General features: G+C 40.6%; 2 protein-coding genes and 1 long non-coding RNA gene across 8 annotated transcripts in view; 1 reads left to right on the top strand and 2 right to left on the bottom strand.

Moving 5' to 3' along the window:
* Positions 1-2,172: 2,172 nt before the first annotated feature.
* On the bottom strand, positions 2,173-13,790 carry DUT (deoxyuridine triphosphatase). 3 transcript variants are annotated; one of them, XM_087744084.1, is made up of 7 exons: positions 13,660-13,790; positions 12,928-13,090; positions 11,274-11,365; positions 10,125-10,169; positions 4,170-4,244; positions 3,025-3,095; positions 2,173-2,570 (listed from the first exon to the last, which is right to left on the bottom strand). In XM_087744084.1, the coding sequence occupies exons 1-7, from the start codon at positions 13,664-13,666 to the stop codon at positions 2,514-2,516; spliced, it is 510 nt and encodes a 169-aa protein (XP_087600210.1). In that variant the 5' UTR covers positions 13,667-13,790; the 3' UTR covers positions 2,173-2,513. The 3 variants fall into 3 exon arrangements, with proteins under 3 accessions (XP_087600210.1, XP_087600209.1, XP_009468405.2); XM_087744083.1 differs by lacking the exon at positions 13,660-13,790 and adding an exon at positions 13,482-13,565; XM_009470130.2 differs by lacking the exon at positions 13,660-13,790 and having other exon boundaries at positions 12,928-13,453.
* A 3,858-nt stretch (positions 13,791-17,648) lies between these two features.
* LOC148050277 (uncharacterized) overlaps positions 17,649-21,601 on the top strand; it is a 37,412-nt gene continuing 33,459 nt past the window's right edge. Inside the window, exon 1 of the long non-coding RNA XR_015701203.1 lies at positions 17,649-17,802. This is a non-coding gene — a long non-coding RNA (uncharacterized LOC148050277). The remainder of the gene's footprint in view (positions 17,803-21,601) is intronic.
* Positions 20,528-21,601, bottom strand: part of SLC12A1 (solute carrier family 12 member 1) — a 52,680-nt gene continuing 51,606 nt past the window's right edge. For all 4 annotated transcript variants that reach the window (XM_087743035.1, XM_087743034.1, XM_087743038.1 and 1 more), the window contains one exon: positions 20,528-21,589. In XM_087743035.1, coding sequence (XP_087599161.1) covers positions 21,454-21,589 — 136 coding nt within the window. In that variant the 3' untranslated portion in view covers positions 20,528-21,453. The remainder of the gene's footprint in view (positions 21,590-21,601) is intronic.

Below are 21,601 nucleotides of genomic sequence, written 5' to 3'. Positions count from 1 at the left end.
CACCTCAAGAACTTTCAATACATTGGTACGTAACTCTTGTTGCCTGACTAGAAGTATTTGTCTTCTATAGATTTGCCACTCGTATTGAAGCAAGGCCCCAACACTACGAAAGGATTATCCAAATTTGTTATCCTAGTGCAATGGTTTGATGCACTGGGAGGAGTTCAGTGCAGAGGTGAGCTTGAAAGCTTGAAAACACTTCTGTTGTTTCAGATAGACAGACTTTTCCAAGGTCCTACTGGGAAGAGCCTTGCAGTAATCTTAAACTCACTACATGCTTCTCTAGGTAAGTATTGAGAAACCATGAAAAGGAACTCAACTATACCAGTTTTCAAAATAAGTGAGCCTTTTTGGTAATGACACTTAGATGACAGTCTGTATGTCGACAACTTACAGCAGGCATGGATTTGTAAGTTTGTGTTTCTTCCTCATGTGTCTGAGATAGCTTCTGAGATAGTGCTTTTTCTAGCAAATACTATTCCTTCTTATCTCAGAATCTGGAGTATTACTTTCAAAAATTGAAATTAGATCAGTTTCCAACAGGTACAACAAAACATAAGCATCAACAAAACTTAACACTTTTTCCTTATAGGTTGCTGTTCCAAGCGAGATCGTCTTGTAGCATCTTTGAAAAAGGACTTGCATCTGTGTATCCCCTCCTAGTTTCTTGCTTTGTGGGGTGGGGAGGGAAGAAAAGAGGAGCAGCAAAACTTGGTCTCAACTTACAGTCCAACAAGAAGAAACAGCTTTACACAAAAGGATCATAGCTATTTTAAGACCTTTACATAGTCTTTGGTAACTGAAGTTCCTTTTTGGCAGGTTATAGAACGGAAGAAACTTCATGTCAAGATCAGCTTTTCCAATTCATTTACAGCTTCATTGGTATGATGTGCTTCTTGCTTACAATAGGCTTCTGCATGGTGAGCCCACTTATGAGGGTCTGGGTATACAGATGCACGTACAGTGTTGTGATAAGGGTGTAGCGGGGGGAAAAAAAGGACTGGTAAGCATATCGTGCACATGGAGGGAAAGACTTCTACCCTAGTCAAAGATGAATGTACTACTGTTTCAGCACTGCCAAGTCAATGTAATGACTATCCTGTGGTTGAAGGAATCTGAATGCTGTCATATTACACATTATTTTCCAGCTCCTTGGGGAAGGGGAGGGGCAAAATGTATAAAATGTGCAATATTTTGGGCCTACTTCACTGAAAATGGTTAGTCCTAGACAAAGACGTGAAACTAATACCAACAGGGTTATTATGACCTGAGACTACCAAGGAGAAGAATGCTGTGAACATCTTAGTCTACAAAAGGGCCTACCTTTCCACTGCTGAGTCACGACTTAAAGCACAGTATTTCATACCTGTGACCTTTCAGCTAAGAAAATCTAAAAAGAGAATACAGACAGCTGCAGGAAAAAAGAAAAAATTATGTTTGAGAGCTTCAGAACCTTTTCTAATTCCTTTCTGGAAGGTGGCAAACTACTCAAGATTCTTTCCTTTTTGTCCCTTCTCTTGTGTGCATCTTCTTTCACCTGAAAGCTTTTGAGTCATTGAAGAGATTCCCACACTTAAAGAAACAATCAGGTTCGGGACAGATTCCAAGGGTTCTACGTTAACTGGTCAAAATAGAACTGAAAAAAAAACCAATTCATGCACTGCTTCAATAATTCAGAATCTTTCTTCCGTACAGTAACTTATAAATGAATTTGTCAGCAAATATTTCAAAAGCATGTTTTGTAGCATTTATTTACTATATAGAAGTTATTTTCAGATGACTTGTGTTATTTGGCTCAAACATTGTATTGCCTGCTCTGTTAATAGCGAGCTGAAAAATTGGCTGTTTGAGGATCAGCTAAGGATGAAAGACAGAACTTTAGCTTTGAACAGAAACACAAGGTTGTAGAAGATGCAATATTAAATATCTTTGCCTTATTCTGATGTAGGGGTCAGAGTGGGAAGTGTATTATCACTGATTCTGTATGAAATAGGCTCTCGGCATGAAATACTGAGCTACATGCAAGATAGATTTCGGAAGATGAACACAAACTGGCAAGGGAACTGTCCTGGTGTCAGCTGGGATAGTCTTAACTTATCTGGGGAGTGAGCGAGTGGCTGTGTGGTGCTTAGTTGCCGGCTGGAGTTAAACCGCGACAGGAACAATCAGCCATTTTAGTTTAAGTGAGTAAAATAAAATCAAATCATTATGTTATTTTTTAATTTATTACAGTATAATCAGCACATAAACAATGAGTTGTTGTTACTGAGGACTGAACATCCAAAAAGAAAAAATAATCCATCAACTAATCAATCAAGTCAGTCATGCACATTTCCCCATAATGCAGATGAATGCACCGCCTATAAAAACAGACAGGAGGACAGATACGGAGAATTCTGAATAAAACTTGAATTTTTTTTTATGTGCTCCAAAATCCCACTTCTAGTTCAAATGAAAATTTACAAATAGCGTAACAAAAAAAAAAAAATACAGAAAGCATATTTAAATAATTTTCAGTTCTTTCCAGTAGAACCAAAGCCACCTTCACCACGTTCCGTATCATCTAGAGCCTGAAAGACATCAATTATGATAAGTTGGCTTAGAGTCTTAACTTGCCTTTTGTTTCTATACAACAGATATTGTCTATCATAATGAAAGGCACATTTACTCGTAACAATAGCTATAACTGAGAAACTAAACCAAAAAATTAAGAGACGTTTTAGAATACCTTTTGTACAAGTTTAAAAAAAATCCCACATTGTGAGACAACTGTTTCTAGTGTACACTGAAGTGTTTCTCAAGTACCTGTTAACTCTGAAAACTACCAAAAAAAAAAAAAATCCACGTAAATGCATGCAAAACATCAAGATTTTTATTCAGGTAGCAATGCTACTATGCAGTTTTAACACTGAAAGTAGTTTTAAAGCTAAGTATTTATCTATACCATAAATGTCAGCTTATATACAACTATCTCAAACAGTTAATTATTGAAAATAGCAGAAATATTTTCTTTTGGCAACTTACTTGAACTTCTTCTAGCTCAGGATAGTAAATGCGCTCACAGATGAGCTGGGCAATTCTATCCCCTTTTTTAACTGCAATGAAGTTAAAATATTATTAGTTCCTTCAAAAACGGTGAACAATCAATACAAAGTTTAGACAATCCCCTTTCAAGAGTATCAGAATGTACTAAAGTGTAAACACTTACTTGAAACTTAGTTAAGCAGATGTTAATAGTCCCAGAAAAATACAGGCTAAGACAAACTTGTCCTTGGTCCTTTTAAGGTGAAGTTTCAGCAGCAGTACCAGCTCAAAGCACCCCCCTCATGCCTGCTGCCATACTGCGGCATCTTAAGTGTCATTATACTTAGGGACATGGTTTAGTGGTGGACTTGGCAGTGTTAGGTTTATGGCTGGACTCGATGATCTTAAGGGTCTTTTCCAACCTAAATGATTCTATGATTACGCATAAATACTGCAGAGATTCAGAGACAGCTGTATGTATAATGTAGCTCCTTTTGTGAACTAGACCCAGGAACTGATTTCAGAGGGAGGGGGGAGGAACCTAAACCGATAAAAGGAAATCAAAATTTCCAATTAGTACCCAATCTGGTTCACAGAACTTCTGTAAGAAGCTTGTGCTGTGAAGTTGCAGAAAAGGCTGCAAAAACACTGGCAACATTGTAACTGGGCCCTGAGGCTTAAAACTGACTGTAGAGAGACAGCATGATTAAGGGAAAATCATATCTTTATTACTCATGTTTCCCAGGATCCTGGAGAAGTTTTTATCTCAAATACTGCTCAGCTAAATCTTTTTTTCTGCAGAGCAAGAAAGAAACTTAATACAAAGTCGTGCTTCAGTACAGCTCATGAATCTAACGCTTAGCTAAGCAGGGTTTTTTTGTTTTGGTTTGGTTTTGTGGTGGTGGGGTGTTTTTGTTGGTTTTTTCGTTTTGTTTTGGATTTTTTTGCATGCTGCCTAATTTGCTAGGAGTGGAATCTTTTCATGTTTCCTTGAGAGGACGTTGTTAAGTTTCCATGTTTTTGTTAATTGTAAGAAGAAAAATGTTCTCAGCTAATTCTAACTCTTCATGGACTTTCAGAGAAAAATTATTTTCTCATTTCCAGTCAGATGGCTGAAAACAGGCTCTGCCAAGCTTAACACTTACCTTCAAAATTCTCCTTGCCAAAGTTGAAGAGTACCACACCAACATTTCCCCTGTAGTCCTCATCAATAACACCAGCTGTCATAAGAAAGAATTAAGAGGGATATCCAGTTAATAAATGTTGTCAGTATATTAGATAAGTAGGTTAGATAAGGTTTAGATTAGTAGATGATTGCAGTATCTCATATTGACATCCTTTATACTACTCATGCACAATTAAACAATATATATGAGAATACTGAAATATCTAAAAATGCTAATCAAGCTTGCAAAAAGAACTGAAAAACACCATCACATATCAAGAAGTGTTTTACCACTGTACTACTAATTTTAGTTGTAATACCCCATCTGAAATCAAGACAGCTGTACCAAATACAGGCTCCATTTGTTCTGCTAACTTCACCTCTTTGAGTGTCAAGCAGAAATCTGCTCTTAACTCTTTTTGAGAGCTATGGATTTGCACAGATCCAAATCCCGTATCTCAGGCAGGGTAACAGAACTAAAGCTTTAAGGAACTGATTGTCATTCAGCTACATTCAAGTGTAAATACTGTAAAACAAGCTGGCTGCTATATTTTATATAACTGTATTAACTACATAGTTCAGGAGATAATCTACCAATACACATTAAAATAATCGTATTCTGCTTCTTTGGGGTTTTTCTCTCGGATACAGAAGGTGTACTTCCAGTAGAAAAACTGGAGTTTGGGCTTCCCTGTGGACCAAAGTATGTATTTTGAAGTCTACTTGCAGAAATAATTCAAATACTAAAATTAGATGTAATTCCAAGACATTCCCAGACTCATACATAAGAAGTACTACCTTTGGAGATTATGAACACCAGAGGTAATCGTAGTATGACTATACCTTGAAGTTTTAATGTTAACTACAACATACACACTTAAGAATAGAAAACTGAGGGCTTTTTCCTTAGTTTATCCTGCTGTGTGTGAAAATATTGCAGTACATATAGTCCATAGTTACTGCACAATCTCTGCACTAGTTCTAGTGTGAAAAAGGTATTTATACAGCTCTCTTACCCTTGTAATGTTATGGGTTAATCCAATCACATTTCTGAACAGCTTCTGAACTAGCTGAAGGTGCTAGTAACACTGGAAGTATCCCCCGAGTTCTGAAAACTCAGAAAAACATGCAGTTCTCAAGTTGACTCGCTGGCATTTAACTGCATGCAATTGCTTAAAGGGACCCTAATTACAGAGCACGGTCAAAAGTAACAGTGAACAAAACATAGGGGTTGCTGTGCATGAATGTTCTCCAGAATCAAAAAAATTATTTAAAAAATTCTTGAATGTGGCATTCAGTTAAGTCGATTCAAAGAGCTTGATGTACCAAAGCTACATGCACAGGTCCTGTACTGTTTATTTGGTTTAGGTTAGACCAGCTTTCAGAACATCAACTATGCATCAGTTAAATTGAGAATCCCAGTACGCCACTTACATTGGTGATCGCAGAGCTTTCTTGCACAATTGCTACCACAGTTCAATGTTGCAATTCAATACTTAAAATACTAAAAATCAAATCCTATACACACATCAAGTGTATAAGCAAAAAAGGCTGAACTAGAAAAAAATAATATGAAAATTTTGCCTTCTTACTTCTAGCAAAGTACTATTCCTTCCTCCTTTTTAAAACACCCGATAATCTAGAGCCCTGACATAACTGCTAAAGCAGGGGTGACACAAAGCGTTAGCTAAAGAGTGCTATGCAAATACTTTGTTATATATAATACTGGACACTGAGTCCATGCTACATAGATGCATTACAAAGAGAGATTCAACAAACTTGTAATGGCAGCACAAATAATTTCAAGCATCACTCAAGTTCTGCAGTCTGTTGCCCATTAATTTGGTGTATTTGTTCACATAAGTCAATCAGTTGCAGAGCTGAAAGCCAGAATTCGTATTTGGCACATAAAATTATGTACATATGCACATAAATGCATATAAAAAGATCATTAGCTCTTCAGATAAATTCTTAATTTGACAAACCATTCTCAAGTGTTTCTGTACAGCTAAGACAACGTTTTTCTAGACCATATGCTGGGATAGATATTGCTATGCATTAGAGATTGATAATGGAATTTGCTTATTTAACATAACGAGGGCTAGTTTTATTTCTGTTATAATACCGTATTCTGCTCTGATATAACACAATACTCAACACCGATTACTACAGATCACTAATTCTATGTAAATGGAGATTATGCTTTTATAAGTACAAAATGTACCAATTAAAATAGTATGGTTAGATTTATACATGCAAGAAACTCTTGCATGCCACATTTTTGCTGGAATTATCTGAAGAAACTTTATAGAACAGAACAACTGGGGCTACTTCAAGTCATTCTAAATTAACTTTTCAGCCTTCGTATCTCTGACAGAAAGCAAGTTTACTTCTACATAATGACAAAAATTTTACTTGATGTTTTAGTTAGTGCTTAACTGCTAATGAAGCTTTTTGATCTACCAGATGGTTCTGCTATTTTCTGGGAGAGAAAAAAAAAAACCCCACAGTATCTAAAACTTAGTTTGTATCGGAGTGACTGGAGCTTAGTGGCACATTAGTACTTCTACCCCTTTTTAAACCTCAAACCTTTCCCCCCCTGCCCCCGCCCCCGCTGAAAAGGAGTATTATAATGGATCTATACCGACTTACAAGGAATCTAGTGAGGTGTCTTCCCTGACCTTTAAACATTAGCACAATCTCAGCTTTATGTATAGACACTGAAATTTATTTTACAAGTATTTGTTGAAAAGGCTGTCATCTAAACAGGTACTTCTATGAACAGACACCAAATTCTTTTGACTACCTGTTTGACTACTGCTAGAGACTGGCTTTCTAGGATTTGAAAACTGTCTGACAACTAAAGATGGAAAAGACTGATGAATATTTCTGTGGCTGAACTGAAGTCAGCAATACTGAAAACTTTCATCACTCGTATTATTCACTAGAGGGGAAAAAAAACCCCTCTCACTAAAACACTCTAATTTTCTAAGCTGAGCTATAAACACCTTGTAATGGTTTTACAGATTGTATCAGATGTATTTTCTAGCAGGCAAGAATTGTACTTCCTGCACACTTCTGGGGATGAAAGCTTTCCAGAGGATGCAGAGAGGAAGAGCAGGCTTTGTCCTTAAACGCATACCCGATACAAACAGAACTTGCAATTAGAGTTGAAGTCATGTATTAAGAAAGTAACATTTAAAAATATGTTTTGTGGCCAGAACAATTAATCTAATGCTGTGCTGTGTGACTGAAACTGTCAAAGCCAAGGTAATTTCAAATTCCATTAAAGACACAGCAGGGTAAAGATTTTCTGAAATGAATTCCCTACCAATCATTCTCTCTTCAAATGTATTCTACCTCTACTGACATAGTCTTACTGAGTTTAACCGCTGTGTGGATTTTGAGTTCAAACTACACTATTTGTATCAAAGAATATATGATCCTTGGAAGATACAGCAAAGTATGATCCAGGAAGACCTGATCAGTTTTCCTTCTGTATGGGGTCACAAACTCATTCTATGTAACTGGGCGTACTGGCAAAACACGTTAACATCCTTGGCATTCTGTTATTCTGGAACAGCAAGTTGCAGTAATTATATACATTGCTGAGCACTAAGGCACTTTTCTAAATTATGTGTATTGGGTAGAAATCATTTAAGTCATTTTTGGAAAAATCATGCATTGGAATTGGCAGTCTGACATTCTGTCTTACTCTGTCAGAAGTTTGGCATGTCACTTGTTGGGAAAGCATCCACACATAGCATATGTGAATTCTGAACATATTCATGCATGATCCCAATTTTTCTCCCTGACCCTTAGGACTTCTGGCAATGTATTTTTACTTAAATGGATAATGCCCTTGTTGTGACAAAAGTACTTCTGCAGGACAAGTTGTTTGTTTTTTGTTTTTGTTTTCTTTTTTTTGTTTTGTTTTGTTTTTTGTAAGAAGTCCTCTACTGACTGTCAGTAACTGTTTTTACTCATGGTTTGTCAACTGTCAGCTTTTTTAAAATTTGAACATAGGTCATCCTGCTAAGCACTTCTGGTTGCCTTCTGGTAGTTCCTAGTTTAACTTTCAGATTGAAAAGACTGTTACAGAGCACATGTATTTTTTCATATAAACAAAAAAAATTGTTTCAGCAGTGTGGCTTTAAAGAAGCACACTATAGTAGACCATATATACTATAGAGAGTCATAGGGGCGTAGAGAATCTTTGATTCCCATCTTAGTGCTCTTTTATGTGTTATCCAGCAACACTTAAAAAACCTTAGTGTAACAAGACATGCAAGAATCAATTCTTATTTAAGACAAAGCTGGCACAGATGCTCCCCTTTAACCTCTGATATCAGAACTGTATCACAGGCACAGCCAGACTTTGATATGCCATAAAGCAGACAGAATAAAGTAGTTCTGCAGCAGCTCTAAATTATACTGGGAATTGCTTTGCTTTTTGGCTGGCTTGGCATCAGAAAGAGAAGGGTGCCTAGAATCACCCTTCCTCACCTCTAGAGCCAAGCCTATAAGTAAGTAAAGGCTGAGTACCAGTCTTCTAAGTACTCTCTCTTGTTTAACGCTGGGGGGGGCGGAACCAAACAACAAACCAACAAAAAAAACCCAAACTAAAAACCTAGCAAAGAGGAAGGGGCCTCATCTTTTCAGCACGCTATTCTTGTCAACTTCCATTATGACTCAAATTACCATGTGCTTGCAAAAAACGTGCTCTGCCACTCAGCACTTTTGAAGGTATCCATTAGATGCATCTTCTTTATGTCATTACATCAGAAATGTAGTTTTTGATTCTTTTACTACAATCTATTGCCAGAAAAACCAATTGCTTAAGGTTTTAGGAGGCAGAAAACATTTTGTTTAACTTAGAACTGTATTCTTGTACAATTAGAACAACGTAATACACATTTAGTGCTAGTTAAATATTGCTGTGGTTACATCTGTGCTCAGAATAACTCCACAGCAATCCTAGTGGTGAGAACTTCTGTGCAATGTAGATGCCATTTTATAATACGATACTTAGAGAACCTGCCTGTGTTCTGATCAGCCCCGCTGCCAAACTGGAATTGAACTTTCAGCATCACTTACTTCATGTTGCAGTTACAGGGATATGGCAAAAGGACAGTGAGGCTTTCATGAAGGCTTCTGATTCTAGATATGCCTACAATAATTGTTTTTTAAGAGATATCTGTGAATTTCTAATAAAGATTAAAGAAAAGCTCAAAATATTTTAAACAACCACCCTGTTCAAAACAAATCTGTTGCTAGTACTGAACGAAAAAACAACCCAAACAGTAAAGACTTCTAGAAAGTGGGATTTTAGTTTTATTTCTGTTTCAAAAGACTTTCAGTTTTTAAGTCAATTAATGTACAAAGTTACGAGTTTAAATTTCATTTGCTTTACATAATTCATTACATTTTCATCAGTAAGAGTAAACTAAAGCTCTTTTCATCCTAATAATCAATTCTACCCACAGTAATAGTGTATTCCAGTGCTTTCTATCATTCCTTTTGAATACCATTACTATATATTCTCTGTGTAAAAGAATATCTGTATGTTATTGATTTAATTCATTCACATCTTACACTAGACTGAAAAGAATCACACATAGATGTTTAGTCAAAATGGAGAAAGCAGAATATAAAAAAGTCATCTTTAAAGCCTAAACCAAAAAATAACTTCTGTGCCAGGCATTGCCTACAAAAGTATGATACGGTTATTATTTCAAAAAATCAGTAATATTTTTATAATTCATCAGGTTTTAAAATAATTATGATGCACTGGCTCTCTGAGGTATTACCCAGTTATCTCCTTTTGCCAGACTACAAGTGAAGCTAGCATTATTTATTTACACATATTAAATGTGAAATTAAGGCACTTCTGCAATCAAGATTTACAAAGCCTTAGTAAAAACAAAAATCTTACCACCAACATCTATGAAGTGCTTTGCAGCTAAACCAGAACGCGGTGCTAGAAAACAAGAATTTTTTTGTAAGTATAATAATTTATTTCTCTTAAAACTCTTACACAATATTTATAGGTTAGACTGTGTTTGCACAGAGTCGTGGCAGCAAGAACTGTTTCCACAGTCTTTCTAAAATAAACACAATTTTACAGGAACTATTGTAAGTGTTAATGTACATATTAAACAAAATAACAGCTGCTACAGGCTACAATAAAATCACAATCTTTAAGTGATACAAGAATATCTTTTAGTCCACCAATTGCAGAGTAGGTTTCTCCAAGGAGGGCAGCTGGAGCAGACAACCATCTAATCCTGGTTTATTTTTGGTGGCTACCACTGGTTTGGAATAACCTCAAAAGACTATTAGGTCAATCCATTCAAGTTACAATGGAAAACTATTTGGCAATTACTACGATATATTACACACAGATAAATTAAATGATGTGCAGGTTTGGTTTTTTTTTTGTTTTTGTTTTTTACTTACCTTAGCCTACTTTGATGAGGTGCTAAAATGTTACTCTTTTCTAAATTTTCTTTGTCTGGGATAAGAGAAATGCACACGCATTCTCCTTTTATCCGAAAGGACACAGCAAACTCTGATCACACTCTTCCGCTGGAGTGGTTATTGCTTTTTTTACTTTAAGAATTTATACATAATTCAGAAAAAGAATGCGCAAAATATAACAAAATATCTTGAACAGGTTCTCTCAAGTATTGTCACAAAAAGTAGTCAAATTCTACTACACTAGTACTCTCACTGCAGGGTTAGCTTCTAAACATCCAGGGGTGTATTTCTGTATGTCCATTACCTATTGGTCTTTGTGATTCAAATTCTGAAACTGCAGAGAAATGAATTATTACATAGCCTATGAAGTTCTATGTAGATTATGAAAATTTTTGCTAATCCTTTTTGTCATTTGACATACACCAAACCTCAAATGTATTTGACAAGAAATGTCTGTTACAAGGCTTAATAAATCACACAGCCATGTGACACCTCTTTTTTGTGTAGACTAATTCCGAAAGCTTTAGTTAGAATCTAAACGTGAAGATGGTGTCAAACCTGTTCTACAATAACTCTGCAGCCCTTCTATAGCCTGTTTACTTACCTACTCGACCGTAGCATCCAGAAGGAAGTGCAATTTGAATGTCTGTTTTCACTACAGCCTTTTCCATGGGTGGTATCACACAGTCATAGGCACTATGTTAAAGAAAGAAACACTAGTTTATATAGAATATTTTGAAAACTTTCTTCTCTGCAACTTAAGGTACAAAATTACCTAGAATTATTCTTGCTGGGAACTTATACCATGGAATTTATACAAGAAATAATTTACAGATTGCGAAATCTGACGTAGATCCTAAAACATAAGATATTCCCATTTTGATGGCGCTAGCTTAAGATTTCAGTAGTGTCATTTGAATAGCATAGTCTTAAGATTGCTAGTTTTAAATGCTTTTTAACTGGTAAGATAGACAAAAAAAAAATCCAAGTTTAACTTTAAGTTAACCATTAGGTGAATGGGGTTGTGCAATTTTTGTGCAAAAAGCAGAAACTTTAAGGATAACACAGTCTTCTGATTAAGCTTTCTACAGCAGATGAACTAGTTGTAATCAAAAATAATAATCTATTAAGTTAAATTTTAGGCAACAATGTGTTGGGGTTTTTTTTGTTTTTTTTTTTTTCCCCTGAGCAGGTCAGAAGTTCACAATTCACGTGATTCTGTTGGGAATTGCAAACTAAAGAGATTTTAGGAACTTTCTGAAGCTACCCAACTGGAGGCTTAATGAAAGGCAGCAGTGACAATACCACAGTGAGACTGTTCTACTTGTTTAAGGCAAGCATATCTTGGCCTTAATGAAGAACTGATTTTTAAAGACTGGGAAGCACTGAAAGGTTTTTTATGAAACGGACTTTTTCCAGGTGTACAGTGCAGCACTGGAAAAAGAACAAAACCAAACCTGGTAACACAAAAGAAATAAAAAAGTGTCATCTGTGGTGAAGCAAAGTTTCAGGAAGGAAGTCAGGTGAAAGAAGAAAAAGATAGGCTGATTATTCTAAGTAATACTAAAAAAGGGAAGCTAGAGGAAGTGGAGTTCAGATATAACTAGTGATTGTATTTGAATCACAGAAGGACTATGCAAACAACCACAAGCCTAGCTGCAAATATTCCTGAACATAGAGAAAACCTTGGAACAATGGTTATTACCAGTTCAAGCAAACCAAAACCTGTCTGTACAGCAACGCACATGGTTTCTGGCTAGGAGCATTATCAAACTGCCACAACTTCCTTCAGCGGGCAGCACCCATCAGCCAAGACGAAAGCAGAAAAGCATAAGCACTGGCAGGGAAGGGCCCACATGCACTATCTTTTTTTTTTTTTGTTTCGTGAGGAAGGCACCCAGTCAATGCTGACACCAACAGCAACTCAGGCTGATGTGTCAAGCCTGACTTTTGGCCAACGGCTGCATTGCTACCTGAAGAAACCGGTGCTAGAGCGTGACTGGACCACAGATCTCTGGAAATGAAGGGAGAGGGATGGAGGAGCAAGGGAGCTAACGAACAGGCCAGCTCTAGCCTCCTCTTGTGCAGGGCCGGCGAGCCTCTCCGGGGGGCTCCGTTCAGCAAGGGGACCTGCCTCATGAGGGCCCTCGCCGCGCCACAGCCCCGAGCCAAGGGGCGCACCGTGCGGGGCGGCGGCGTCTCTCCCGCCCGGGACTGGGCCGTGGCGTGGGCCCCTCCCCTGGGTGGGGTACCCTCACCTGTATAGATCGTAGCCCGCCGCCCGAGGAGAGCCCCTGGAGGGGGCGGAGGCGTTCTCGGAGAGCTTACTGAAGCGAAGCCGTGCGGTGGGGTCCCCGGGCACCGAGCCCTTCTGCCTCTTGGTGGGGGATGGCTGCAGAACGGTCTCGGAGGAGGGCATCGCTGAGCGGGGACGGGAAGGCGAAAGAGACACGCTGTGAGGGGAGAGGGAAAAGCCCGCGAAAACCGGCCCGGCCCACTGCGGCGGAAACAGAGGGGGAAACCGCTCCCTCCCCAGCCGCTCTCCGCGCGGTGCACCTCGCCACCCCTCCCCGGTGAGAGTGGCCTGGCCCGGCTCCTCCTCAGCGCCCAACATCCCGGCCCCTCAGCGAGGGGCCCCTGGCGGCGCTGATTCCCGCCTCGGGGCGGCGGGCGGGACTCGCCTGTCGTGGCGCCCCGTGGCCTCTCGTGGTCGCGGCTGGGCGGCCCCCGAGGGATAGGGCCGGCGGCAGAGGCGGGCCGCAGTGCGGCCGGGCGGTGTGTACTCCCTCCAGTCCCCCCGCCGCCCCCTTACTGCGCCCGCGGGGGTGCAGGAGCCGGCTGAGGCACCGGGCCAGCATAACGCCGTCGCCGTGTGGGGAGCGTGTCGCCGTCCCGCCGCCCGGCGCTCCCTGCCGCTCTCCGGCGGGAACAGGCTCGTGGGGCGCAGGAGGGGGGCGGCGGCGCCCCCTTCTCCCCCTGCCCAGCTCTACCTGCCATGCGGCGCGGCGCAGCCCCTCCGCCGGCGGCCCGGCGCCGCGGGCCTCCGCGGGACGCGGCGGTGGCGGTGCCGCCGAGCGGCGGCCGGACCCCGCGGGGTGCGCAGCGTTGCCGGGGGACGCGATTGCGGCTGCACGGCCGGCGGCGGGCGGGGCCGGGGCCCACCGTGAGGGGCGCGGGCCCTGTCACCGGGCCGCGCCGGGGAGCTGGGGCAGCGGCGCCGAGGCGCCTGGCAGCGGCGGCCTCGGCTGCTGCAGGTCCCGCGGGGAGGCCGCGGCGCCGCCCCGTGCCCGAGTCGCGCTGGAGGCGTGGGCCGTTAACACGCGTGGCGTACCGGCAGTCCCGCCTTGCGTCCTCCTGCAAATAACCTGTGTCCGCCTTCAGAAATTGTCAGGCAGTGACAGAAGCATTTACCTTATGAAAGGAAAACAACTGCTTCCCCTCCTTGTCGAGGCTGTAGATGGGAAAACCTATCAATGCTCCACCTGTCTTGTTATCTCTCAGTCAGAGCAGAATACTTATATGATTTCACCATCTTTGTTTTTGATATTCACTGGCCTCTTTTGCCAGCCTGTCTATGAAAGACTTCCCTAAATTCCCCCATAGTTACAGAATCACAGAATCACAGAATGGTTGGGGTTGGAAAGGGCTTCTGGAGGTCATCTAGTCCAATCCCCCTGCTAAGGCAGGTTCACCTCGAGCAGGTTGCACAGGATCGTGTCCAGGCGGGTTCTGAATATCTCTGGAGAAGGAGACTGGCGGCCTCTCTGGGCAGCCTGTTCCAGTGCTCTGTCACCTTCAAAGACGTTTTTCCTCATATTCAGGTGGAACTTCCCGCGTTTCAGTTTGTGCCCGTTGCCCCTTATCCTGTCGCTGGGCACCACTGAAAAGAGTCTGGGCCCATCCTCCTGACACCCACCCTTAAGATATTTGTAAGCGTCGATAAGATCTCCTCTCTGTCTCCTCCAGGCTAAACAGACCCAGCTCTCTCAGCCTTTCCTCATAAGAGAGATGCTCCAGTCCCCTAGTCATCTTCGTAGCCCCCCCTGGACTCTCTCCAGTAGTTCCTTGTCTTTCCTGAACTGGGGAGCCCAGAACTGGACACAGTACTCCAGATGTGGCCTCACCAGGGCAGAGTAGAGGGGGAGGATAACCTCCCTCAGCCCGCTGGCCACACTCTTCCTAATGCACCCCAGGATACCGCTGGCTGCCTTGGCCGCAAGGGCACACTGCTGGCTCATGGTTAACTTCTTGTCCACCAGGACTCCCAGGTCCTTCTCCGCAGAGCTGCCTTCCAGCAGGTCAACCCCTAACCTGTACTGGTGCATGGGGTTATTTCTGCATTTGCCTTTGTTGAACTTCATTAGGTTCCTCTCCACCCAACTCTCCAGCCTGTCCAGGTCTCACTGAATGGCGGCACAGCCTTCTGGTGTATCAGCCACTCCTCCCAGTTTTGTATCATCAGCAAACTTGCTGAGTATACTCTGTCCCTTCATCCAGGTCACTGACGAATAAGTTGAACAAGACTGGACCCTGTACTGACTCCTGGGGAACACCACTAGCTACAGGCCTCCAACTAGACTCTGCACCAGGGATCACAAGCCTCTGAGCTCTGCCATTCAGCCAGTTGCCAATCCATCTCACCGTCCACTCATCTAACCCGTGCTTCCTGGGCTTACCTATGGGGATGTTATGGGAGACAGTGTCAAAAGCCTTGCTGAAGTCAAGGTAGGCAACATCCACTGCTCTCCCCTCATCTACCCAGCCAGTCATGCCATCATAGAAGGCTATCAGATTGGTCAAGCATGACTCCACCTTGGTGAATCCATGTTGACTACTCCTGATAACCTTCTTTTCCTCCACATTCTTAGAGATGACATCCAGAATGAGCTGTTCCATCACCTTTCCAGGGATGGAGGTGAGGTTGACTGGTCTGTAGTTTCCTGGGTCCTCCTTCTTTCCCTTCTTGAAGACTGGAGTGACATTGGCTTTTCTCCAATCCTTGGGCACCTCTCCTGTTCTCCATGACCTTTCAAAGATGATGGAGACTGGCTTAGCAGTAACATCTGCCAGCTCCCTCAGCACTCATGGGTGCATCCCATCGGGGCCTATGTGTGGCCAGTTTGCCTAAAGGATCTCTAACCCGATCCTCCTTGACCAAGGGAAAGTCTTCCTGTCTCTGGGCTTCTGGGATTCCCGAGGGTGGGCCTTAGCAGTAAAGACTGAAGCAAAGAAGGCATTCAGTAACTCCACCTTTTCTGTATCCTCATTCAGCAGTTTTCTGTGCTGTGGGCTGACGAGAGTACCTATTGGATTCATGATTGCAAAGCTTGTGCTTGACCACTCTGACGGATGTATTTTGCTCTGTGCAAAATAGCTGCAGACTGTTGGAGTTCTGTTTGCTAGTCTAAATTTTGTCAACAAGTGTCCTTTGTGACTTTTTTTTTTTAAGATCAAAGTATGTGATTGTCTCCTTGCTATGTGCATTTTTTAAATGCAGCCAGATGGCAGTGAAACCATTGCTACACATTGCAGTCCAATTGTGAAAAATATTTTAAAGAATGTCCCAATTTGGGGTTTCTTTTATTGCTGTTCAGCACTTTCAGTCTTAATAGTATGCACTGTTTGAATGAGAATGTGTATATATCATAGACCTATGTGAAAAAGCTACTTAGCACATTTCATGACTTCTGATATAAGCCATCCACAAATTGAAGTTTATAAGAATTTAAGTTGTGTCAAATGAATATCTAATTATAAATGGTTATTTATGCAAGCAGAACTTTATAGAGGTTACAACTGCATCCTGCATTATAGTGTAGAAAAATATTAATTGTATGAATGGCCTGGCTTGGTGAGGCAGGCTGCATTCTACACTACGTCTAAGGTAGCCTGAAAGTCTGTGAATAATAGATAGGAGGACTCATCCAAACATATTCTTAAGGAGAAACGTCTCAACCGAGTCACACTTTTTTCCCCAGATCTTTACAAGGAGAAAAACCCTGTGCTTAAAGTCTGGGCAAGTTTGCCTTGGTCCTGGGAATGTGCTGTTTGCTCTTTAGATAGTGACTTGGTCAACATTCCTGCATTCTTGATTGCTGATTAGTGCTGCTCTCCATTGGGCATTTCCTCCTAACTTCAAAAAACAATAGCGAGATAAACTGAAATTATCTGCCTTTGACCTAGATTGAGAGTAGGAGTGGAGGCTGCTTTGTTGTACACAGAAAGAAACAGAGCTTCTTTCACAGATAATAATCCATAAAATTCTCCCCACTGAAGTTTTGGTGTTAGAATGAGCATTTTTATTAGAAGAAAATTTTGGCTTTAAAAGAGAGATTCCCCACCCCAGTCTCACTTAGAACAGCTGTCTCTCTCACAGTGATTAAGGTTTGTAATTTAAAAGGCTGCTGGGAGGGTGTTTATTTATAATTAAGATCTATTTTTGATCCTGTGTTTTGCTGTAGAGTGTGGGGGGTGTGGATTTTTGCCATTGCTTTTTACTCTGTTCCAGAACAACCTTAGTGCTTTATTTTGTTTGAAACCGAATTTCCTCTGATGAAATTCCAGCAATGCCGTGACTGTGGGTTATTACTCTTGTTATTTGTGGAGAATGTGAGCTGAAATTCGCTATATTTGTTTGTTGTTGCACTGGCACAGCTACGTTTTCCATTTTTCCTAGCAGAGTCAAGGCCAGAGTGAGGTGTTACCTCAGCGACACTGGCCACGCAGTCTCGATGGGCTACACACCTGCCAAGGAGCCATGCCAACGAGGTACCAGAATGGATAGATGTTTGAACAGTGGTCTGATGTATGCTGAACTGCACTGTTACAAACCCTTGATTTTCCTCACCTGTAACTTGAGGGCAGAGTCACTCACTTGGCAAACAGCTGCAGCACTTTAAGGGTTTATTGCCCTTTGACAAAAGTTACAATCGGGTAGCAGGGGAGAAAGAGCAGGACCTTGGAGTGATCCTCAGTCACTTCATTGAAGTCCAATGACAGTCAAATGACATGAAGCAGCATCTTGAGGGAGACCACTGAACTTCAGGTTGAAGAGGCTGAGGGTTACTCAAATCCCGTTCTCGCAGCTTTGCTGATAAGTCAGGGACCTCTGCCAGAGGAGAGGTGACGAACAGGTATGGGGAGTCAAATGAGTGAGTAATAGCTAAAACTCTGTAGCTGTTTGCTCCATATCTACAACTTCAGTGCTAATTCATGTTACCTGTTGTCATGTCTGTTATTTGTAAACTATTAATCAGTTGCTGAATCTGCTTTTGCCTTAAAAAAGATCTTGAAATACCACGTTGAATTGTAGAAAAAGAGGGAAAAGATGAGTAATGTCCAGGTTTTCTTAGAATGAAGGGCAGGCTGTCATATTTTGCCTAGCCAGGAAGGCTTTTGGTAAGACTTTTCAAAGATGTAATGAAAATTGCAGAGGTTTAAGACTGGTGAAACGTACTACGCAAGTGGCTAGAGCTTTGTACTTTGTGATTATGATGACTAAGTAGATAACCCCTTTGGGTGTGAAGTATGATAGTGGCGTGCTTTTTGCACAATGTGGCTTGAGCAGTTGCAGCTGTTTATCTTCAGAATGTGATGCATTTTCCGGTAGCTTTTCTACTTGTGCTATTTCACTGCTGGTTTGAAAAATGAAATTAACAAACAAAACCTCCCAAAACTAATCTCTGTTGGAGACTGAAAATCTAGTGAAAAGCATGTTGGAAGAATGCTGTTCTGGAGCGCTAGGTGGGGACACCTATTACTGTTCCTAAGCACTATGCCCTAGGGGTATGTGATCAAGATCGGCAGCTTGCCAGCGGCTGTAAAAAGATTTAAGGAAAATGTATTTTCTGAACTATGATGAAATGCCTTCTGTCATACCTGTTGGAGCTCTGCTAACATTAGGAGGGAAAGGTAAGCTTCAGTGATGAGAGGAGCGGTAGTGGATCATTTTAACAGGCCCTTAGGCACAAGCTTAGCTGTGCAGGATGCCTGGACTTTTGAAGAAGAGTCAAAATATACTTTGTTCTTGCTTCATAGCAATGGTATTTCCACATTTTAATGTCCCTGGTCACCTTATCTATGCTTGCTTTTGTTGTGGCTGATCAAATCAACCCTAGATTATCTAAACCTGCAGAATTGGTATTGTGATATAAGCTCAAAATGTGCTAGACAGCTTTAGAGCCATGTTTTTTCTAGAGATGTCAAACTTGTAATTAGAATTCAGTTACTAACATGGTGATTAAAATTCAGCAGTTGTTTTATGCATAATGTATGTAAAAGAGGAAGTGTCTGTTACAAAGTGGGAAAAGAGGTAGGTGGACTAACAAAATTTTGCAATCGAAGTTGCAGTGTAAGAGCGTCCATAATTAGTATGCTCTCCAAACTGGTCATACACACACTTCAGAAATCATGGCGAGGAACAAGTAATAGAAGCTCCTAGGAAACTACTGTGTTAAAATTACTTGTGAGTTTGTGGAAATAACTACCTGAAAGTGTTAAACACAGTTGCATACAGAATTTGTGCTGCTCATTATAAATCCCATAACATTGTTGTGTGGATACCTCTTCTAATTAATCACTGTAGTCTAAGAGTTTTACAGTGATGTGTATGTTAGTACTTAGTTTTTGATGGCTGTTCATTTAGAAATGTACCTCTTGGGATTTATTGTTGCAATGCCCACAGGGATGTGTTTGTGAGAGAGAAGTGCGAATAGTGTTGAAAGTGCCATTGCTGGTTCGCATTGTGCTTCTTGTGTTTTTGGATCTGCTTAGGTCCCCCAGATCAGTTTGGGTTGATGTTCCCTGTAGACTGAGAATTACAGTACTTGGGAACATTCAGGAAATAATCCTCACTCTTACATAATTGAAGGGCTTAATGAAGGTGTGTAATTCGCCCAGGTCCTTCTATAGATTGTGATAAGAAACATGCTTATAGAAGGCCTAAGTGGAGCCTCCCTAAAAGCTCATTTTCTTCCCATTGACTGTCTGGGTACCATATGCAGATTATACCTGTTCGGCATCTGAAGTGAGGTGGAAAGGGTCGTGGCCGTTGCAATTCTACAAAGGTGGAAGGACCTGACAGCATGTAACAAGCTACTGTATCACTGCTAACATCACTGTGAAGGATGAGAATAATATCTTTGTTTTGCAGGTAAAGAATGTGAGGTTTGGTTTGCTCAGAGGTGTGCAGTAAGCCTGGTATATCTAGGAAACTCGTATATCTGTGTCGTGCAGTTAGACTGCAAAATGATCCTTCAACCCGGTTGTAAACGTGTAAGAAGGCGCGAAGGAAGAACATTATGAGAAAGTATCAGTATCTCATATCCTGCCTTTAATAGATGGAGAAAATAAAACATGGATTATTGGGCTACATTACCATGTTCTGCTGAATTGCTGCTGTTGAACTTGGAAAAATATGAGTATCAAATATTCATCATTTTTGGAGATGGAGTGCTAGATCCTCTGCCAGTTAGATTCTAATAATTCAACCAAAGATGGGATCTGAGGCCTGCTTTAAAATAAACACTTAGTGAAATTCAGGGTCCCCTGGCTTTCCTGGGCCTTAGATTTCAGTTGATCTCTGTAAAGGAGTTGTGGAACTAGAGTAATTAAATGAGCTGCGCTACTTAATGGTCTTTAAATAATGCTTACACACAGGGTATGGTTTTCCCCATTGAAAAGAGAAGCTGCATTTATTGACAGCTGAAATGATATAGTACTATAATAATGTTGCAGAATAGAAAATAGCAAAATTACACAACTTAATGTATTTCCTTTATTTCAAGTTAGTGTATAATGAATATTATTTAGAAGGTCTAAAAATAAGAGAAATATTTTATAGAAAGAAAAAATAGGGTATTCAACTCAGCTAATGGAGTTTATTTTTTTTCTAATCACATAAATCACTGTACGTATTATCCCAAAGTATAAGGTCAGATTGTATTAACCCGTAACATTCATAGCAAAAATTGTCAGAATATGTAGTATTTCACTAATTTCTTTGTGAAATTTACTTACCACATTTAATTATTGCAATCATACATTCCATTCCATGTCAGAGCTTGAAAATTCATTATCAAGTCTTGTCATATAGAGTTCATAATTTTATATGTGTAACTTTTTTTGTTTGTCAGTTAATTAGAAGCATTTGAATTAATATAAATTAGCAGAACAATTTAGGTAAAAGCATCTGCTGTAGGGATAGGTCTTAATTTGGCAATATTATAATTAAACAGCATCACAGGTATTCTACTTGCAATATATCAGTTTATGACTTTGACCTGATGGATACCATACAGGTTATTTTTTCTCTCTCCCAAGCTGGTGCATTTGTTTGTAATCCTCCTGTGTGTCTATTAGCAACTATGCCAGTGCAATTTGAAAGCAGCATTTATTTATAGATTTAATGTGTTTTGCATTGTAGCAGTTAATTTTGGCTTTCTAGGATAAATATCAAAAGCATTTTCGATACCTTATAAAATTAGTGGAATTTTTTCTTTATCTGTTTGAAATATTTGCTGTCTCATGTGGGATAGATACATATACATATATCTCTCTAGGTAGATTTTCCTTCTTTTGGCTGTACTGGAGTGTAACACCAGCAGGGATCATTTACGTGTTTTTATCTAATTCTTCACTGTGTTGCTTTTGGATTTTTGAAAAATTTTCTGTCAATTATGTAAATTTTAGATCTGTATTAGATAAGTGTGTTTTTAATACATCGCTGCCGTTAAAAATGTAGGTGTTGAAATCAAGCAAGGGATATTCTAGGCACTGATGTTTTACTAAGAATAGAAAGTCAGTACGTTTTTGTGGTTGCCCCTGACCATTAGGATTGGAGGAAGGTTCTTGGAGAGAATTTCTAGCCAAGCCATATACAGGTAATCGGACACTACTCCTTTTCTTGCCACTGGGAGGCTCCTGTTTAGACAG

Source organism: Nipponia nippon, unplaced genomic scaffold (assembly GCF_047370975.1).
Source record: "Nipponia nippon isolate SJK-2023a ecotype South Korea unplaced genomic scaffold, ASM4737097v1 scaffold_9, whole genome shotgun sequence".
NCBI lineage: Eukaryota > Metazoa > Chordata > Aves > Pelecaniformes > Threskiornithidae > Nipponia > Nipponia nippon.
This window is presented reverse-complemented; position numbering and strand designations above follow the sequence as displayed.

What these genes read in the sequence shown, in the direction of transcription:
- DUT (XM_009470130.2), bottom strand. Translation starts at nt 13,283, where the DNA reads ATGTTGGGCGCTGAGGAGGAGCCGGGCCAGGCCACTCTCACCGGGGAG. An exon ending in GCGGGCTACGATCTATACAG is followed by an intron (nt 11,366 to 12,927) that starts GTGAGGGTACCC and finishes TCTTTAACATAG; the next exon opens with TGCCTATGACTGTGTGATAC. An exon ending in TGGATGCTACGGTCGAGTAG is followed by an intron (nt 10,170 to 11,273) that starts GTAAGTAAACAG and finishes CTTGTTTTCTAG; the next exon opens with CACCGCGTTCTGGTTTAGCT.